This window comes from Nyctibius grandis, chromosome 21 (assembly GCF_013368605.1).
Source record: "Nyctibius grandis isolate bNycGra1 chromosome 21, bNycGra1.pri, whole genome shotgun sequence".
Taxonomy (NCBI): Eukaryota; Metazoa; Chordata; class Aves; order Nyctibiiformes; family Nyctibiidae; genus Nyctibius; species Nyctibius grandis.
In genome coordinates, this window is record NC_090678.1 from 8,804,121 (window position 1) to 8,819,229 (window position 15,109).

General features: G+C 63.9%; 1 protein-coding gene across 1 annotated transcript; it reads left to right on the top strand.

The window, feature by feature from the left end:
• Window positions 1-373: 373 nt before the first annotated feature.
• On the top strand, window positions 374-13,641 carry DDR2 (discoidin domain receptor tyrosine kinase 2). The gene is given in 18 exon segments (XM_068417059.1): window positions 374-463; window positions 465-493; window positions 4,123-4,214; window positions 6,114-6,216; window positions 6,339-6,570; window positions 6,653-6,800; window positions 6,927-7,032; window positions 7,418-7,601; window positions 7,672-7,915; window positions 8,037-8,099; window positions 8,219-8,349; window positions 8,871-9,081; window positions 9,630-9,853; window positions 9,971-10,107; window positions 10,516-10,707; window positions 10,858-11,092; window positions 11,613-11,762; window positions 12,200-13,641. Coding segments are annotated over 18 exon segments (2,709 nt in total). The 3' UTR covers window positions 12,338-13,641.
• The last annotated feature ends 1,468 nt before the right edge of the window (window positions 13,642-15,109 follow it).

Below are 15,109 nucleotides of genomic sequence, written 5' to 3' on the forward strand. Positions count from 1 at the left end.
GTGCGGGACCTCACGGAGCACCTCCGTCACCCACATTTTGGGGGTGTCCCGCCTGGACCCGGCACCCCAGGGTGCAGGAGGAGGGTCCCACACATGTGTGCCCTGGGGGCGAGCGCCGGGAAGCAAAACGCTGCCTATTGCTTTAAGTTCCCTCGCCGGCCACGGGGATTTTTTTATTTTTTCTCTCGCTCTATGAATGGGTTTTGCTGTAAATTATAGCTTTGCACACATTCCCTCGGGCCGAGGAAAATAACCTCTGCCGAAAAGCCAGCCTGGATTGGTGACTGGCTCCCCCTCTCCGCTCCCTAATTGAAACCAAATGTGCAAGATGTAGGATTGTGGGATTTCTGGCCGGCTCCCAGGAATCCGCAGAATGCGAACGCGCTCCCAGAGGCATCTTGCATCAGCCCGGGGAAGTTCGCTCCTCGCCTGGCTGCCCCGGCCCGGGCGAGGGGCGAGGAGCCCACCCACCCGCTGCCGCCTCCCCGCTCCGGTGAGTCGCTCTCGGGTGCATGGGGAGGGTTTGTCCCCCTGGGCTTGGGATTTTGGGGAGATACGGGGTCAGCCGTGCTCCATGGCAGAGCCCGGGCAGAGGGGCCAGGGTGCGGGTCTGGGGCAGCAGCAGGGCAGTGTCCCCACCTGAGGAGGTGACAAGTGGCCCCTTTTCTCCATTTTTCCCCTACCTCCAGCATTTCCCTTCGTGCCTCGTGCCAGGCCAGCATCTCCTGGTGTCCCTCCTTGGCTCCCGCCGTGTGTCTTGGCAGAGCCAGCGGCGGTGCTGGCCAGCCAGAGAGGCCCCGCTGTCCCCAGGGTCCCCCAGCCAGGCACCAGGTCACACTGTGAAGGGGACACGGGGCCACCAGTCTGGTGCTCCTGAGCATCCTGCCCCCCATCCTGGTGCTGGGGACCCGCTTGTGGCTTTCCAGCCCTGCACCATGGCGGGGCGATGCCAGGCACCATGGCGGGGCGATGCTGGGCACCGTGGCAGGGTGACACCGGGCACCGTGGCAGGGCAAGGCCAGGCACCATAGCAGGGAGCAGGGCTGCAAGTTTTGAGCTGGCGGGGAGTGCTTGCTGGGTGCAGCACCCACAGGACCATGTCCCCAGGCCCCCTGGCCGTGGGCTGTGCTGCTGGCAGGTCTCTCCAGGGCAGCCAGCAGCCGCGGGGACGTGCCGGCCGCTCCTCGCGCCCTGTACGGCTGCGATGGCCCCGGCTGAGCCGGCCGGCCCGTGGCTGGGGAGGCGCTTGCCGCTGCAGAAAATGGGGCTGCATCCAGCCCAGAGAAGGTCTAAAATGGCATTTTTGGAGAGGAGGAGGACTACGGGTCCCGGCATGCTGCACTGCGCTCCCGCCGAGGCTGCGCCGGCGGCACGGCATGCTGGGGGCTGTAGTGCCAGCGGGACAGGGGTCCCGAACCCCTTTACCGAAACACCCCATGCCTTGGGTCATGGTCCAGGGTCACGGGCAGCCTCTCGCCGCTCGGGGACGTTCCCTTCAGCGTGTCCCACCCGCCCCCCATCCCAGCCAGAGAGGACCCCCCCCCCCAGCCCCTTGTCAGGATGGGGACTCTGCAATGGCAGCCCTGGGAGACCCACACCCAGACCTGGGGTGAGCAGGGGTGCAGGGTGCTGCCGGTCAGCCCCCTGCCCACGGGCCATGCTCCCCCGGTGCTGGCGAGGACGTGGTGCCCACCTGGGAAGCGAGCTGGGGACTTCACTAGCTGATGTGGGCTGAGGGCGAGAGGGACTGTGGCTCAGCTGGGGCTTGTTTCTAAACAAATGTGAATTTAGCTTTTTTCCCTACTAATTTTCCCTCATGATTTCAGTAGAACAAGAATGAGTGAAAATAAAAAGGGGGGGGGGGGGAAAGGCAGCAGCGAAGGGAAGCTCCCAAGCCCAGGCGACGCCAGGGAGGAGCTCCAAAAACTCCCTGCACTAAAAATTTCCAGTGATTGAAAATTTTCAGCAAACATTTTCAGACAAACCGTTGCAAAGCCATCCCTTTCGCAGAGCTGGTGGAAAACAACAATGATTTCCAGCTGGGCTGCCAGTACCGCTTGGCCGGTTTGACCGCGCGTCCCTTAGCCCCCCAGCCTCAGTGCCTGCGTCACTGTCTCCCCGCTGTCCCCCAGCCCGGCTCCCCCGAGGAGGGGCGAGCACAGCGGCTGCGCAGGGATGATTTCCCTATATTAGACTAAATGTAAATGCATTCCCTGGGGGGGATTACGGCATCTGGTATCCTGATGCTTAAAGAGTTTACTCAGCCTGAAAGAATAGTGGGAAAAAATATCCCTGGATGTTTTTTGGAATGCAGAAGGAAATTGAGATTTTTAATGTTGGGGGAACTGGCCATCACCAAACACTGGAGCCTCGTGCGCACCTCTCAGCGATGCAGTTGAAATTCCCAGCTGCAGCTGAGTTAGGTGCAACTACCTAAACTTTCCCAGCTGAGAACAGAAAACAAAGCAACCACGTAAGTGCTTTTCCAAAAATAATTAGGAAAAAAGGGGGGAAAAAAATCACCCTATGTCCAGGTGTTTATTTGTACCTCCTGCAGAGCCCCCCAGGAACCCAGCAGCACACCGCGGGGTGCAGGGAGCCTCAAGCAGGGTGTTGGGTGGCAGCTCCCGGCGCCTTGCGCTCCCCTCGGGTGCCGGCACGGTCCCAGCAGCCTGCCACGCTCCTGCCCTGCCAAGCCCCGGGTTTGCCAGCGAGCGGGGCCGTACCCAGCACCTCCCAGCCGGGTGCTGCAGGATGGGGGCACCCGCTGTGTGGCAGCTGGTTCAGGGTGGGTTTGGGGTGGTGGGGACAAGGCTGCGGGTCCCGGCATGGGGTGGGTGCAGGGACGCAACCAGGCACCCAGCTGCGGGGTCACTGGTGATGGGGCAGCTTGGGGACCACCCCCCAGCCCAGCCCAAGCATCCCTGGCACGGCGGGACTCAGCTGGGATTTACCCCAGTGCTCAAGTGCAGCCAGGCCCCATTTGGCCAGCAGCGAAGGTCCCTTTAACCCCCAGGTTAGCAAGCTGTTCCTCCAAAGGTTAACGTGCATGTAAACTAGATTAAAATAGCCTTTTTTGATAAAAAGTGGACTGATCTGCATCCAGTGCTTGTGTGAAGGGCTGTCCCAGAAGGACAAATGTCCCCTTGGCAAATAAGGGGTGGGGGAGCCTGGGGCAGGGCTGGTGACATTTAGGGGTGTCCCTGGTGCCTCTCCCCGCGGTGGTTCCCCAGGGGTGCGTGGGCGCAGCAGGAGCTGCTCGGGCTCTGGGGGGTCCTGGCAGCCGAGGGTCAGCCAGAGCCAAGGCGATGGCCGCTGCCCTGCAAAGTGGCTGTGGTGGCAGAGCTGGCTCAGGGGGCACACACGGCCTGGGGCTGGAACCGGGGGGATCCCCTCGTGCCACAGGATGCACCCTGCTCCAAGGAGTCCTGCCCTTTTTCTCCCCTCGCTGCAGCCCAAACCCCGTTGCCAGACCCCCAGGTCCCCTCCACCCCATCCCACACTCCCTGAGAGGCAGCGGGTGCAAGCTGGCTCCCACGTCCCCGAGATCCGCTCCGCCACAGAGAACTGTCACAACAAATATGCTGTAAATCTCGGGCGATTATCTGCTATTATGTCTCCCGAGCTAGAAGGCAGGGAAACCGCGTGTTGCAACGTGTTATTATTTTGTTATATGATGGGGTTGTGCAACGTCTTGCTCTCAAAGCCATGCGAGGGCAGGCGGCCCAGCCGGAGCCTTTCTGCCTGTCGTTGGAGCCGGACGGCGCCGGCCCCAAGAAGAGCCCTGGGAGGTTTGTGTGGGTCCTGTGGCCACTTCATATGGCCAGCGCCAGGGACACGGCAGGGCCACGTTACCTGTCCTTGCCAGGGCTCTGACAGAGTGGCACCATGATGCTGTGGCTCCTGGGGGTGGTGGTGGAGGGGATGGGACAGCAGGACCCCTTTGACCACCCTCACAGATGTGAGGCTTGGGGCTCTGCTCCTCCTCTGAGGCTGAGGGGGGGACACAGGGTGTCGTGCAGGGGAAGCCCTCCCATCCTCAGCTGGCCGCCCCAAGCAGGACTGGCGTTTCCACGCGGCTCAGCTGCCCCAGCATGTTGAGTCCTGGCTCTGTCTCCGCAGGGCTGCCGACATGCCGGCCACCCCCAGACCAGCCCTGCTGCTGCTGCTGCTGCTGCATGTCCCACGCACTGCGAGAGCCCAGGTCAACCCAGGTAAGTGAGATGATAGACGGGGACGCGGCAGCTGTGAGGGCCGTGAGGTGTGTTTCTCTGGGCTGTGCTCCTGCCAGGGCATCCGAGCTTGGGCTTGCATCATCTCCACCATCTCCGGGACTTTCCCAGCTCTGGGAGCAGTGTGTGATGGCCCCCCCAAGCCCACACCTGCCCGGGCACTCTGCTGTCCTGCACGCAGCTCGGCCACCACCAGTGATCAGCAAAGCATCCTCCGTGTGCCATGGGCGCCTGTCCTGGCACCGGTGGGCTGGTGGGGGTTGGGGTACGGGCAAAGCGCTGCAGCCGGAGCCCCGGGCTCGGAGTGGGGCTCGTCTCCATCGGGGCTCATCCCGCCCACTCAGTTTTGAGGCTGTGGCATGCAGAATGCAAGGCGCCGGGGTATTGTTTGCTGCTGCTGGGACGTGCTTTCTTTGGCGGTTTCGCAGCAAACCGAGGTTGGCTTTAGCAAAGCGGCTTGACTAGGTGCCTGGCTTCTGCTCAGCAGCCACAACACTGTGCCGGACGTCAGCGAGAGACGTGTTTAAATGGTTGTTTCTGCAGGGCTCAGCCCCCTCCTGCGCTGCAGGGATGGACACGGAGTCCAGGCTCCTTCAGCGTGTCAGGGTTTCCCTGGGGCATCCCTCTAACAAGTCCCTTCAAAGGCTTCTTCCATGCGTGGGAAGAGTTTGCTGGGTCTTCCCCAGAGGTTGCATGGTGCTTAGGGGTGTAATCCTGTTTCTTCTGCAGCCATCCAGGGCTGGCAGAGTTGGATTTGCCTGGCCAGGGTGGTTGTTACCTAGGGCAAAGGAGCTGGGTTGGCTCTATGCAGGAGTTAAGTGGGAACTGCACTCTGCAGAGCATCACAAATGGGAGAGCTGGGGACAAGAAGACATGCTCCCCGCTGTGCCGATGCTCATGCTCAGGATGCGCCCATCCCTCTGCCATATGCAGGAGATGACCCCTGTGGCATCGGCACCCGGGGACGGGAGCCTGCTGCCGGGCAGCACCACACGCTGGGATACGGGCTCCTTGCCGGCACAGCACTGGGCAAGCCGGAGGCCGTGGGGCAGGAGGTGGCGGTGGCCCCTGCACTGAATCCTCGCCCAGACCCTGTGTGCGGAGGGAGTGCTGTGGGCTGGAGACAGCAGCCAGACAGTAAACACGGCCAAACAAGCCGCCCTTTCAGCAGCTCTCTTGGCAGCCGGGCGTGAAAAAATACCTCCTGGGAAGGGGCGTGGATGCGGTGCCAGGGGAGCGGGCTGCACGCGGGGCCGCGGCCCACCCGCTGCCCCGGGTACTTTTCCACTGGCAGTGGGGCGGGAGCAGGTCTGGCGATGGGTGCCTTGGGGCCAGCGGGGAGGGCGGGCACCCGCCTTGGTCGCTCGTTCCCCCAGGCAGGTGTGGGGAGCAGCGGGGCGGCACGGCCGGGAACAAGTTGCGGTGGGCGGGTTTTTGGGTGAGCGGCCTCTGGAGCGAGCCCTCCGGGTGTCCCCAGAACGAGGATCGCGGGGATGGCAGTGCCAGCCCGCAGGCTCGCCCTCCACCGCAGCTGAACAGCTTCCCAGCGAGGCTGGGAATGGGGATGGGTCTGCCCAGCAACCCTTGGAGCGTGGCCTCCCCTTGCTCCTGGCTTCGCCTCCAGCTGGGCCACCCTCTGCTCCTGGCCGGTGCCTCCCTTTGCCCGGGCAGGCGTCTGCCTGTGCAGGACCGACCCGTCGTGCTGTGTCCCCGCTCTGCGGGCCGGAGGGATGGCGAGTGCTGCACCCGCGCTGCTTGGGCTGCAGTGCCGGTGGAGCTGTGGCTGTGCCCCCCAGCACTTCCATGCCATATGTGTGCCCATGCCGTGGCCGGGGAGGCGAGGAGGGACGCCCACTCAGCACCCCGTCGGTCTCGTTGCAGCGGTGTGCCGGTACCCCTTGGGAATGTCGGGCGGGCACATCCCCGACGAGGACATCTCGGCCTCCAGCCAGTGGTCCGAGTCCACAGCCGCCAAGTACGGACGGTGAGTGTGGGGACCCTCCTGCGACAGCCACGGCAGGGTCTGGGCTGCCACGGCGGGGCAGAAGGGGGGCACGGGGCCGGCTTTGGCCGCCTGCAAACGACTCCTCTGCTCTGGGATCACAGGCTGGACTCGGAGGACGGCGATGGCGCCTGGTGCCCCGAGATCCCGGTGGAGCCCGACGACCTGAAGGAGTTCCTGCAGATCGACCTGCGCGCGCTCCACTTCATCACGCTGGTGGGCACCCAGGGCCGCCACGCCGGGGGCCATGGCAACGAGTTTGCCCCCATGTATAAGATCAACTACAGCCGGGATGGGACTCGATGGATCTCCTGGAGGAACCGGCACGGGAAGCAGGTGAGGAGGCGGACGGGGGCTGTGCTGAATGGTGGGTGGGGGCCTGCGCTTGCCCGTCCCCACCACGCTTCTCTGTCCCCAGGTGCTGGATGGAAACACCAACCCCTACGACATCGTCCTCAAGGACCTGGAGCCGCCCCTCATCGCCCGCTTCGTGCGCTTCATCCCGGTCACTGACCACTCCATGAACGTCTGCCTGCGCGTGGAGCTGTACGGCTGCGCCTGGCTGGGTGGGTGGTGCGGTCCTGTGCCCTTCCCCGTGTCCCCAGAGCCCGGCTGGGGCATGTCCATCCTACCGGGGGCTGGCAGCACCCCAGGGCTCACCAGAGCAGCCGCTCACCCTCCCCTCCCCGCAGATGGGCTGGTGTCCTACAACGCGCCGGCCGGGCAGCAGCTTGTCCTTCCCGGGGGCACCGTCATCTACTTGAACGACTCGGTGTACGACGGGGCGTTCGGGTACAGGTGAGGACTGGGCGGGCTTGCACAGGTCGAGGGCACCACGCTGGGCAGGAGGGGATGGGGATGTTTCTTTCCTGCATTTGCAGGCTGATTGTCAGCAAAGCAAATATTTGGGGTCTCCCTGAAGTGGGGGACATGGCCAGCTCTGGGAGGCTGCACGTGGTGATGGGGACAGCGTGATGGGGAAAGCACCGCCAGCCCCTCTCTCGGATTTACACTAACTGCACGTTCAGCATCCCGCAGCCTTTTCCAGAGAGAGCATCAAGAAGAACAAAAACCCCTCCTGAATTTCCCAGGGGGTGCGAGGAGCTGCCGGGGGGTGCTGGAGGGTGGCAGGTTTGTGGGGTTGGCTAGAGTCACGCTCCCTTTCCCCCCTCGCACACGCCAGCATGACAGAGGGCCTTGGCCAGCTGACGGACGGGGTGTCAGGGCTGGACGACTTCACGCAGACCCACGAGTACCACGTCTGGCCGGGCTACGACTACGTGGGCTGGCGCAACGAGAGTACCGCCGGCGGCTACGTGGAGATCACCTTTGAGTTCGACCGCATCAGGAACTTCACCGCCATGAAGGTCTGCATGCCCCCGCCCTGTCCCCCGTCCCCGTCCCCCACCATGGCTGCGCTCACGGGCTGCCCCACAGGTCCACTGCAACAACATGTTCGCCAAAGGGGTGAAGATCTTCAAGGAGGTGCAGTGCTACTTCCGCGCCGACGCCAGCGAGTGGGAGCCCAGCGCCGTCTCCTCGGTGCTGGTGCTGGATGACGTGAACCCCAGCGCCCGCTTCGTCACCGTGCCCCTGCTCCACCGCATGGCCAACGCCATCAAGTGCCAGTACTACTTCGCCGACACCTGGATGATGTTCAGCGAGATCACCTTCCAGTCAGGTACCTGCCGCCACGAGCCCCGTGGGGACCAGACCCTCTTGGGATGGGGGTTCAAGGAGGGAGTGGGGCTGTGGCACACCCATGCCCCCCACACTGATGCTCTCCTCTTCTCCCTTGCCAGACGCAGCCATGTACAACAACTCAGTGGCCCCCCCCGAGATGCCCATGGTCCCCACCACTTATGGTAAGGCACCAAAAAGCACATGCTCTGGGGGGGGTCTGCCCCATCCGATGGAGGAAAGGGGCAGGGGCTCTCCCCACGGCCCAGCGTGACCGGCTCTTGCTGTCCCCTTCTCCTGCCAGACCCCACGCTCAAGGTAGACGACAGCAACACGCGCATCCTGATCGGGTGCCTGGTGGCGATCATCTTCATCCTGGTGGCCATCATTGTCATCATACTGTGGCGGCAGTTCTGGCAGAAGATGCTGGAGAAGGTGGGCAAGGGTGGGGTGGCTGGTGAGGTGCCCCAGGGCAGTGGGCTTGTCCCGGGCAGGTTCTACTGGGAGCTCAGCATGGGGAAAGCAGAGTCTGTGTGGGGGCTGATGCTCCCTTTCCTCCTCAGGAAGGTTGTGATTTGCACCCATCTCCCAAGCAAGGGGATTTAGCTGGGCAGGGCGGTGAGTTTGGGACCTGCCTGCCTGTCCATCCCTCTGTCCTGAAGCTGGGCTGGGGAAGAGGAGCCCGAGGGGGGTCTCACTGCAGCCCCCGGCTAACCGAGGGCACTCGCAGAAGTGGTGGAGACAAACTCTTCTCCATAGAGGCAGACAATAGAAGTGGGGGATATGAGGACAAATGTCTTCCCCAGGCAGGTGCTGTAGCCCTGGGACAGGGCACCAGTGAGAGGGGCTTGGGGCTGGGCATGGCCACGGTGTCATGGAGCACAGGAGATCATATCCCACCAGTGCTGCAGGCACCCCCTGTCCCAGCTCTGTCCCCCCTTGCCTCCCTCTCACAGGCATCACGGAGGATGCTGGATGACGAAATGACCGTCAGCCTCTCCCTGCCCAGCGAATCCAGCATGTTCAACCACAACCGCTCCTCCTCCTCCAGCGAGCAGGAGTCCAGCTCCACCTACGACCGCATATTCCCCCTGGGACCCGACTACCAGGAGCCCTCCCGCCTGATCCGCAAGCTGCCCGAGTTCACCCCGGGCGAGGAGGACACGGGTGAGAGCGGGGACACCCTGCATGCTGAGAGCGGGGACACCCTGCGTGCTGAGAGCGGGGACACCCTGCGTGCTGAGAGCCAGCCACCATGCACGCAGCCCAACGCAGCCCCAGCCCCAGATTTTGGCCAAGCTCTGAGCATTTTGGCACTGAGGGGTGGAGGGATGTTACACAAGCTCCTGCGCATCCCGCTCGAAGGTCACACAAAGCCTGTGACCAAGAGCAATCGCTGGTGTCCATGCTGGGCTGAGCTGTGTTCCCACCACCATCCTTGGGATGCTCCAGCATCTCTTCCTTGGCGATCTGGAGGTCGGGCACTGGTCCCTGCTTGTCTGGCACTTGGGGCTGGGTCGGTGCATTTGTTGGTGATGGGGAAGGAGTACGGCATCCTGCGGTGTCTGCAGGAGCCCAGCCGTGCCGGGGCAGTGTGGGGGTCTGGGGGGGATGGGGATAGAGAAGCTGGTGGCTGGAGCACAAGCGGGCACTGGGGAGCGGAGGGTGTGGTCAGGACACCCACGGCAGGGCTGGCCCCACTCTCTCCCCCGCAGGCTGCAGCGGCCCCGCGAAGCCATCCCAGACCAGTGTCCCCGAGGGCGTCCCCCACTATGCCGAGGCCGACATCGTGAACCTGCAGGGCGTGACGGGCGGCAACACCTACTCGGTGCCGGCCCTCACCATGGACCTGCTCTCCGGCAAGGACGTGGCCGTGGAGGAGTTCCCCAGGAAGCTGCTGACCTTCAAGGAGAAGCTGGGGGAAGGCCAGTTTGGGGAGGTGAGTGGGAGCTGGATCTGCTTGGAGCAGGGCTTGGGCAAGGCTCGTCCTGGTTTGCAGGGGCCGGGGGAGCCCATTGGTTCGTGGAGGTAAGGGCTGCCCATTGCCCCACTCCAGGTTCACCTCTGTGAGGTGGAGGGGATGGAGAAGTTCATGGGCAAGGACTTTGCCCTGGAGGGCTTGGACACCAGCTCCAACCACCCCATGCTGGTGGCTGTGAAGATGCTGCGAGCGGATGCCAACAAGAATGCCAGGTACGGGGCCGGGGGGTGCACGTGCCCTGGTATTGCTCCCCTCTGCTCAGAGCCCCCCCAGCAGAGCTGGGTTGCTTGGAAAGCATCCCTTGCCTCCAGCAGCAGTGCAGCCACAAGGACCACACATGTCCAAGCTGTCTGGAGATGGCTGGGCTGCCACGATTCAGGACTCTCGGTCCTTGCTGGTCCTAACCAGCTCCCCAGCACCCCATCCACCAGCCGAACCCACCCCACAGCTGTGTACAGATCAGCCCCGAGCTCCCCATCGTGGCCCCCAGTCCCAGGGGAGGGGATCCATGGGTCCCTGCGAGGCTCAGGTGGGCGGGTGGCACGCTCAGCCGGTCTGTGCGCATCTCCGTGCCCCTCTGGGTCTGTCTATCCCATCCGTGTGGTTTCTGTTCCGGAAAGGAATGATTTTCTGAAGGAAATCAAGATCATGTCGCGGCTGAAGGACCCCAACATCATCCGGCTGCTGGCAGTGTGCATCGCGGACGACCCACTGTGCATGATCACCGAGTACATGGAGAACGGAGACCTCAACCAGTTCCTGTCCCGCCAGCAGGCAGGCAGCCCCCCCGCCGGCCACGCGCCCACCGTCAGGTAGAGCTGCCGGGGACGGGCAGGGGTGAGCAGGGCTGCCTGCTCCAGGCACCCTGCCCGGCTGTGGGGCACCCCAATCAGGGCCGTGTACCCCCCAGCTGTGTCCTGCCCAGCACCTCAGCCCTCCTTTGTCCCCCCTACCCCTGGCAGCTACAGCGACCTGCGCTTCATGGCCACCCAGATTGCCTCCGGCATGAAGTACCTCTCCTCCCTCAACTTCGTGCACCGAGACCTGGCCACGCGCAACTGCCTGGTGGGGAAGCAGTACACCATCAAGATAGCCGACTTCGGCATGAGCAGGAACCTCTACAGCGGGGACTACTACCGCATCCAGGGGCGGGCGGTGCTCCCCATCCGCTGGATGTCCTGGGAGAGCATCCTGCTGGTACGCGGGTCCTCTGACGGGCACCGGCAGGGCCCTGGGGCTGCTCACTGACTCTTCTCCTCGGGCTGGGGGTGCAGAAGGGACGGGGAAGTCCCTCCTCCCTGGAGCCCAGCTTTGGGGTGAAGCATGCAGAAAGCAGGAGTGGCAGCAGCTTTTCGAGGCAGGATGGGGGGACTGTGGCCATCTTTGGTGTCCCGGTGCCCAGCCTTTGGGCAGGATGCTTGGCATCCTCTCCTGGCTGCGGTCAGACCTGGGAGAGGGAGCAGGGTTAGTTTTCATCTTTGCAGGAGCTGGGTCCTTACCAAGCCCCAGGTCTCAGAGCAGTCGCTGCAAGCCAGACCTGGAGCTCACCAGGCTCTGGCCGCAGGCAGAGAGCTGGTCTGCGGGACTGAGCTCCCTCTGGGCCCAGATCTGGAAGCTGCAGCATCCAGAAAGAGGTTTTGAACCCATGGCACGTAGGGCTTATGGAGCAGGATGGGGTAATGCCTGTGCCCAACATTGCTCTGCTCCCTCCGGCCAGGGCAAGTTCACGACGGCCAGTGATGTGTGGGCATTCGGCGTGACGCTGTGGGAGACCTTCACGCTCTGCCGGGAGCAACCCTACTCCCAGCTGTCCGATGAGCAGGTCATTGAAAACACCGGCGAGTTTTTCCGGGACCAGGGCCGGCAGGTAGGGATGGGACGGGATGGGATGGGACGGGATGGGATGGGATGGGACAGGCTGCAGTGAAACTGGGACACCAGGGGACCTGGGAAAAGGCTTTAAGGTGACCAGATAGGGAGCTTGGCTATGGAGGAGTTATGGGGCAGGAACTCCTCTGGGAAGGAGTCCTGGTGAAGGGCCCGGCACGGAAAACCCTGTACTTTACACAGGCCAGGGCACTGCTTGCCCACTGACCCCACTCCGGCATTTAGCCACGCTGGGAGGGGTGAGCCAGTGTCCACAGCCCCCGCACCGTGCCGTTTGGGGTCCCCCTGGCCCTGGACACCCAGCAGCACAGCCCCCTGCCCTGGTGCACAAAGAAGGGGCTCCTCAGGAGCGGTTTGCTTTTTGGTTTCCGTGGCAGTAACTCTCTCCCTTTGTCATCTTTGCCTTCTGTTTTGAAGACCTACCTTCCTCAGCCTGCACTTTGCCCTGACTCAGTCTATAAGCTCATGCTCAGCTGCTGGAGACGGGACACTAAAGATCGTCCCTCCTTCCAGGACATCCACCGCCTTCTCCAGGAGTCAGCCAGTGAAGAATGACCCTTTGGTCCCCCCCAGCCCGGTCCCTGTCCCTCCCCATCCCCAGAGGAGCCCCATCCACAAACCAAAGCCACTTCACTCGGACTTGGAAATAAAACCCGGGCAGCTGGTCTTGTTCTCATTGTACAGTGAAGCCTCAGAGGAAAACCCCAAGGGCAGCGAGGAGAGCCACGGCGTGGGACGACTCAGACCTCCTGTTTGCTTGCTGACCCGAGCCCAGGAGCGACGTGGGCTGAGACGAGAGTTATTTATTGAGGCAGCGTGTTCTTGGTGACGATGACCGGGACAGGGCGGCTTTTCTCCCCCGGTCGGAGGGGAAGAACGTCAGCTGGACTTTCTCCATGAGGAAGCTCCCGGCCCGTGTGCGGGGCAGGTGCCCGGGGAAGGGGTGTGTGTGGGTAAATGCCCACTGCAGCAAGGACCATCCGGCAGCCACTACCTGCTCGAGGAGGAGCCAGGAGGTGCCACTAGCTCACAGCGGGCTGTGCAATTACAGGGCGGAAACAAAAGCTCTCCGGACATTTTGGGCTTTGGACATGGCGCAGGGAGGGGCAGGAAGGCCCGTCCCTGCCGGCCAGAGCCCAGTTGCACAGGGAGAAGCCTGATGGCACTCCCGGCTCCTCGCCCGGCCGCTGGAGCGGGCAGCGTGCCCAGCCGTGGCTCCTCCGTGTCGGCCGGGGAGGAGCGGGCATGCCAGCCCCGGCGAGAGGCGTGCTGAGGGGACCTCCGCTCACCGGCCACAGCCACTCCAGAGCTGCCCAGCTGCCCTCAAAATGCATTTCGGGCACCCCGCGGGTGCTGCATGGTGGCCAGCGGCAGCCAGCAGCAGGACGTTAGCACCTTCCACCTCCAAGGGGAAATCTCCAGGTCCTCCTCCCGCAAGGTTTACCTGCATCTTCAGGAGCACGTCTGCTGGCCGATGCCTGAGCCTGCAACAGCCCGTGGGCACGGAGCGGCGGGCACCCTGGCTCTCCCTGGTGCTCAGCCCAGGGATCGCAGCTCGGCTGAAGCGCCTGGGCTGGACTCTGCTACGCCGAGCATCCCACAGCAGACTGGCACTGGTCTGTCCTCCTGGATCCAGCAGCTCTGTGAGCAAACTGGGCAGGTGCCAAAGCTGCATGCCCTCCAGGAGCCCCGGCAGGTTACCTGTCGTGCCCCAAAATCAGATCTTCCTGCGGATGGACAGGAGGAACTTGGTACTCAGAGGGTACATGGACCCCTCCATACTTTTGTACACATTAGTTCAGCACCATCAAGTCACTCGTGGCATGGTTTCCAGTATACTATTGCTAAGGCATGTATATATTCAGTAGATGCACCTATGTATAGGGGCAAACCCGCTGAAGAGACACTTGCTACGTGAATCTGGTTGCGTGGTTTCCTTGTGGCAGTTCAGAAGGCGTCTTGCTTCCTCCGTGGGCACCCCTGGGATCCTGGCCGGTACCCGCCTGCCAGCGAGCTCTGGGGCTGCGCAGTGTGCCCCGAGGTGCTGTGTGGAGAGAGCTCCGGGGAGTGCACACAGGTAACAGCATACGTGATGGAGGAAGGATGCTCAAGAGACCTGCTGGTTGACCCACACCAGTTGCCCATCTCCGTGGGTGACAGGGAGGCTGCTCTGAGGCTCAGCATCCATGTCAGGAGATGCCCACGGGCAGGGACCGAGGTGGGACAGTGGGTCTGGGAGAGGGGAGGGCAGGGGTAGATGTCTGTGCTCTGCGGAGCAGCCAGCTGGTCTCCCCACGCGTGGTCCTGCTGGCTGCGGCAGGCGAGGTCTTGTCCCTGCTGCGCACGTAGCCTGCGGCAGCACGTGCTCTGTGGCTGAACCAGGAGCAAGGACAGGCTTAGTTCGTGCCACGTAATTGGTACCCGTGTGCCTCTGCCCTCGGATGCCCTCTCCCTGCTCGGAGTGCATCACGGCCTCTCCCAGCCCTGCCTCAGCAAGCGGGGAGCTGGAAGCACGGGGCTGGGCAGGGACACGTCTGCCCCAGGGGCACCACAGCTCCCACCGACCCGAGCCCCTGGGCTCTGTGCCTGGGTGCCCTGCACAGGGCGGGGGGGCTGGCACGGCCACGGGCTGAACAGCACGTTACGGTGCCAGGGGAGCAGCCCCACTGCCCGGGGAGCTGCCGGGGGCTGCTGTGTCCATCCCCTGCCCCAGCTGCGATGCCGGCCCTGCCAGGAGCCGGGCTGCACCCGAGATCTCGGGCGGGACCTGCGCACCCAGACCTCCCCGCCACGGCAGCACCGGGGAACACCGACCTGGTGGCTTTTCTGTTCGGCTGCAAAACCAAACTCTGTGGCAAAGGGTGTGAGGGCAGAGCTCGCCACGGCTGCCTGCAGAGAGCCGGTCTGCGGCGGCTGCGGAGCGCGGGGGGCTCGGCCTTTGCTGGGCCGGCGAGGCGAGGTGGGACAAGGCGAGAGAAGGTGGGACAAGGTGAGGCGAGGTGGGACAAGGTGAGACAAGGCAAGGGGAGACAAGGGCAGCGGGGGGGACCAGAGCCTCCCGGAGGGGGCGTGGCCTGTACATCGGGGGCGTGGCTTGCTCGACGGGGGCGTGGCTTGAACGCCAGGGGGCGGGTCCAGGGCAGTATCCCAGCTCGCCCGGGGCGAGGCTCGAACACCGGGGGCGGGCCCAAGGGGGCAGGCCCCGCCCCCCCCCGCTCGGCCCACCGTCACGCCACCGGCGGCGCGGTCCCCGCCCCCCTCGCGCGCACCGGTTGGCGGGGCGGCGCGTCACGTGCGGGCAGCGCTTATAGCGCGGGGCGGGGCGGG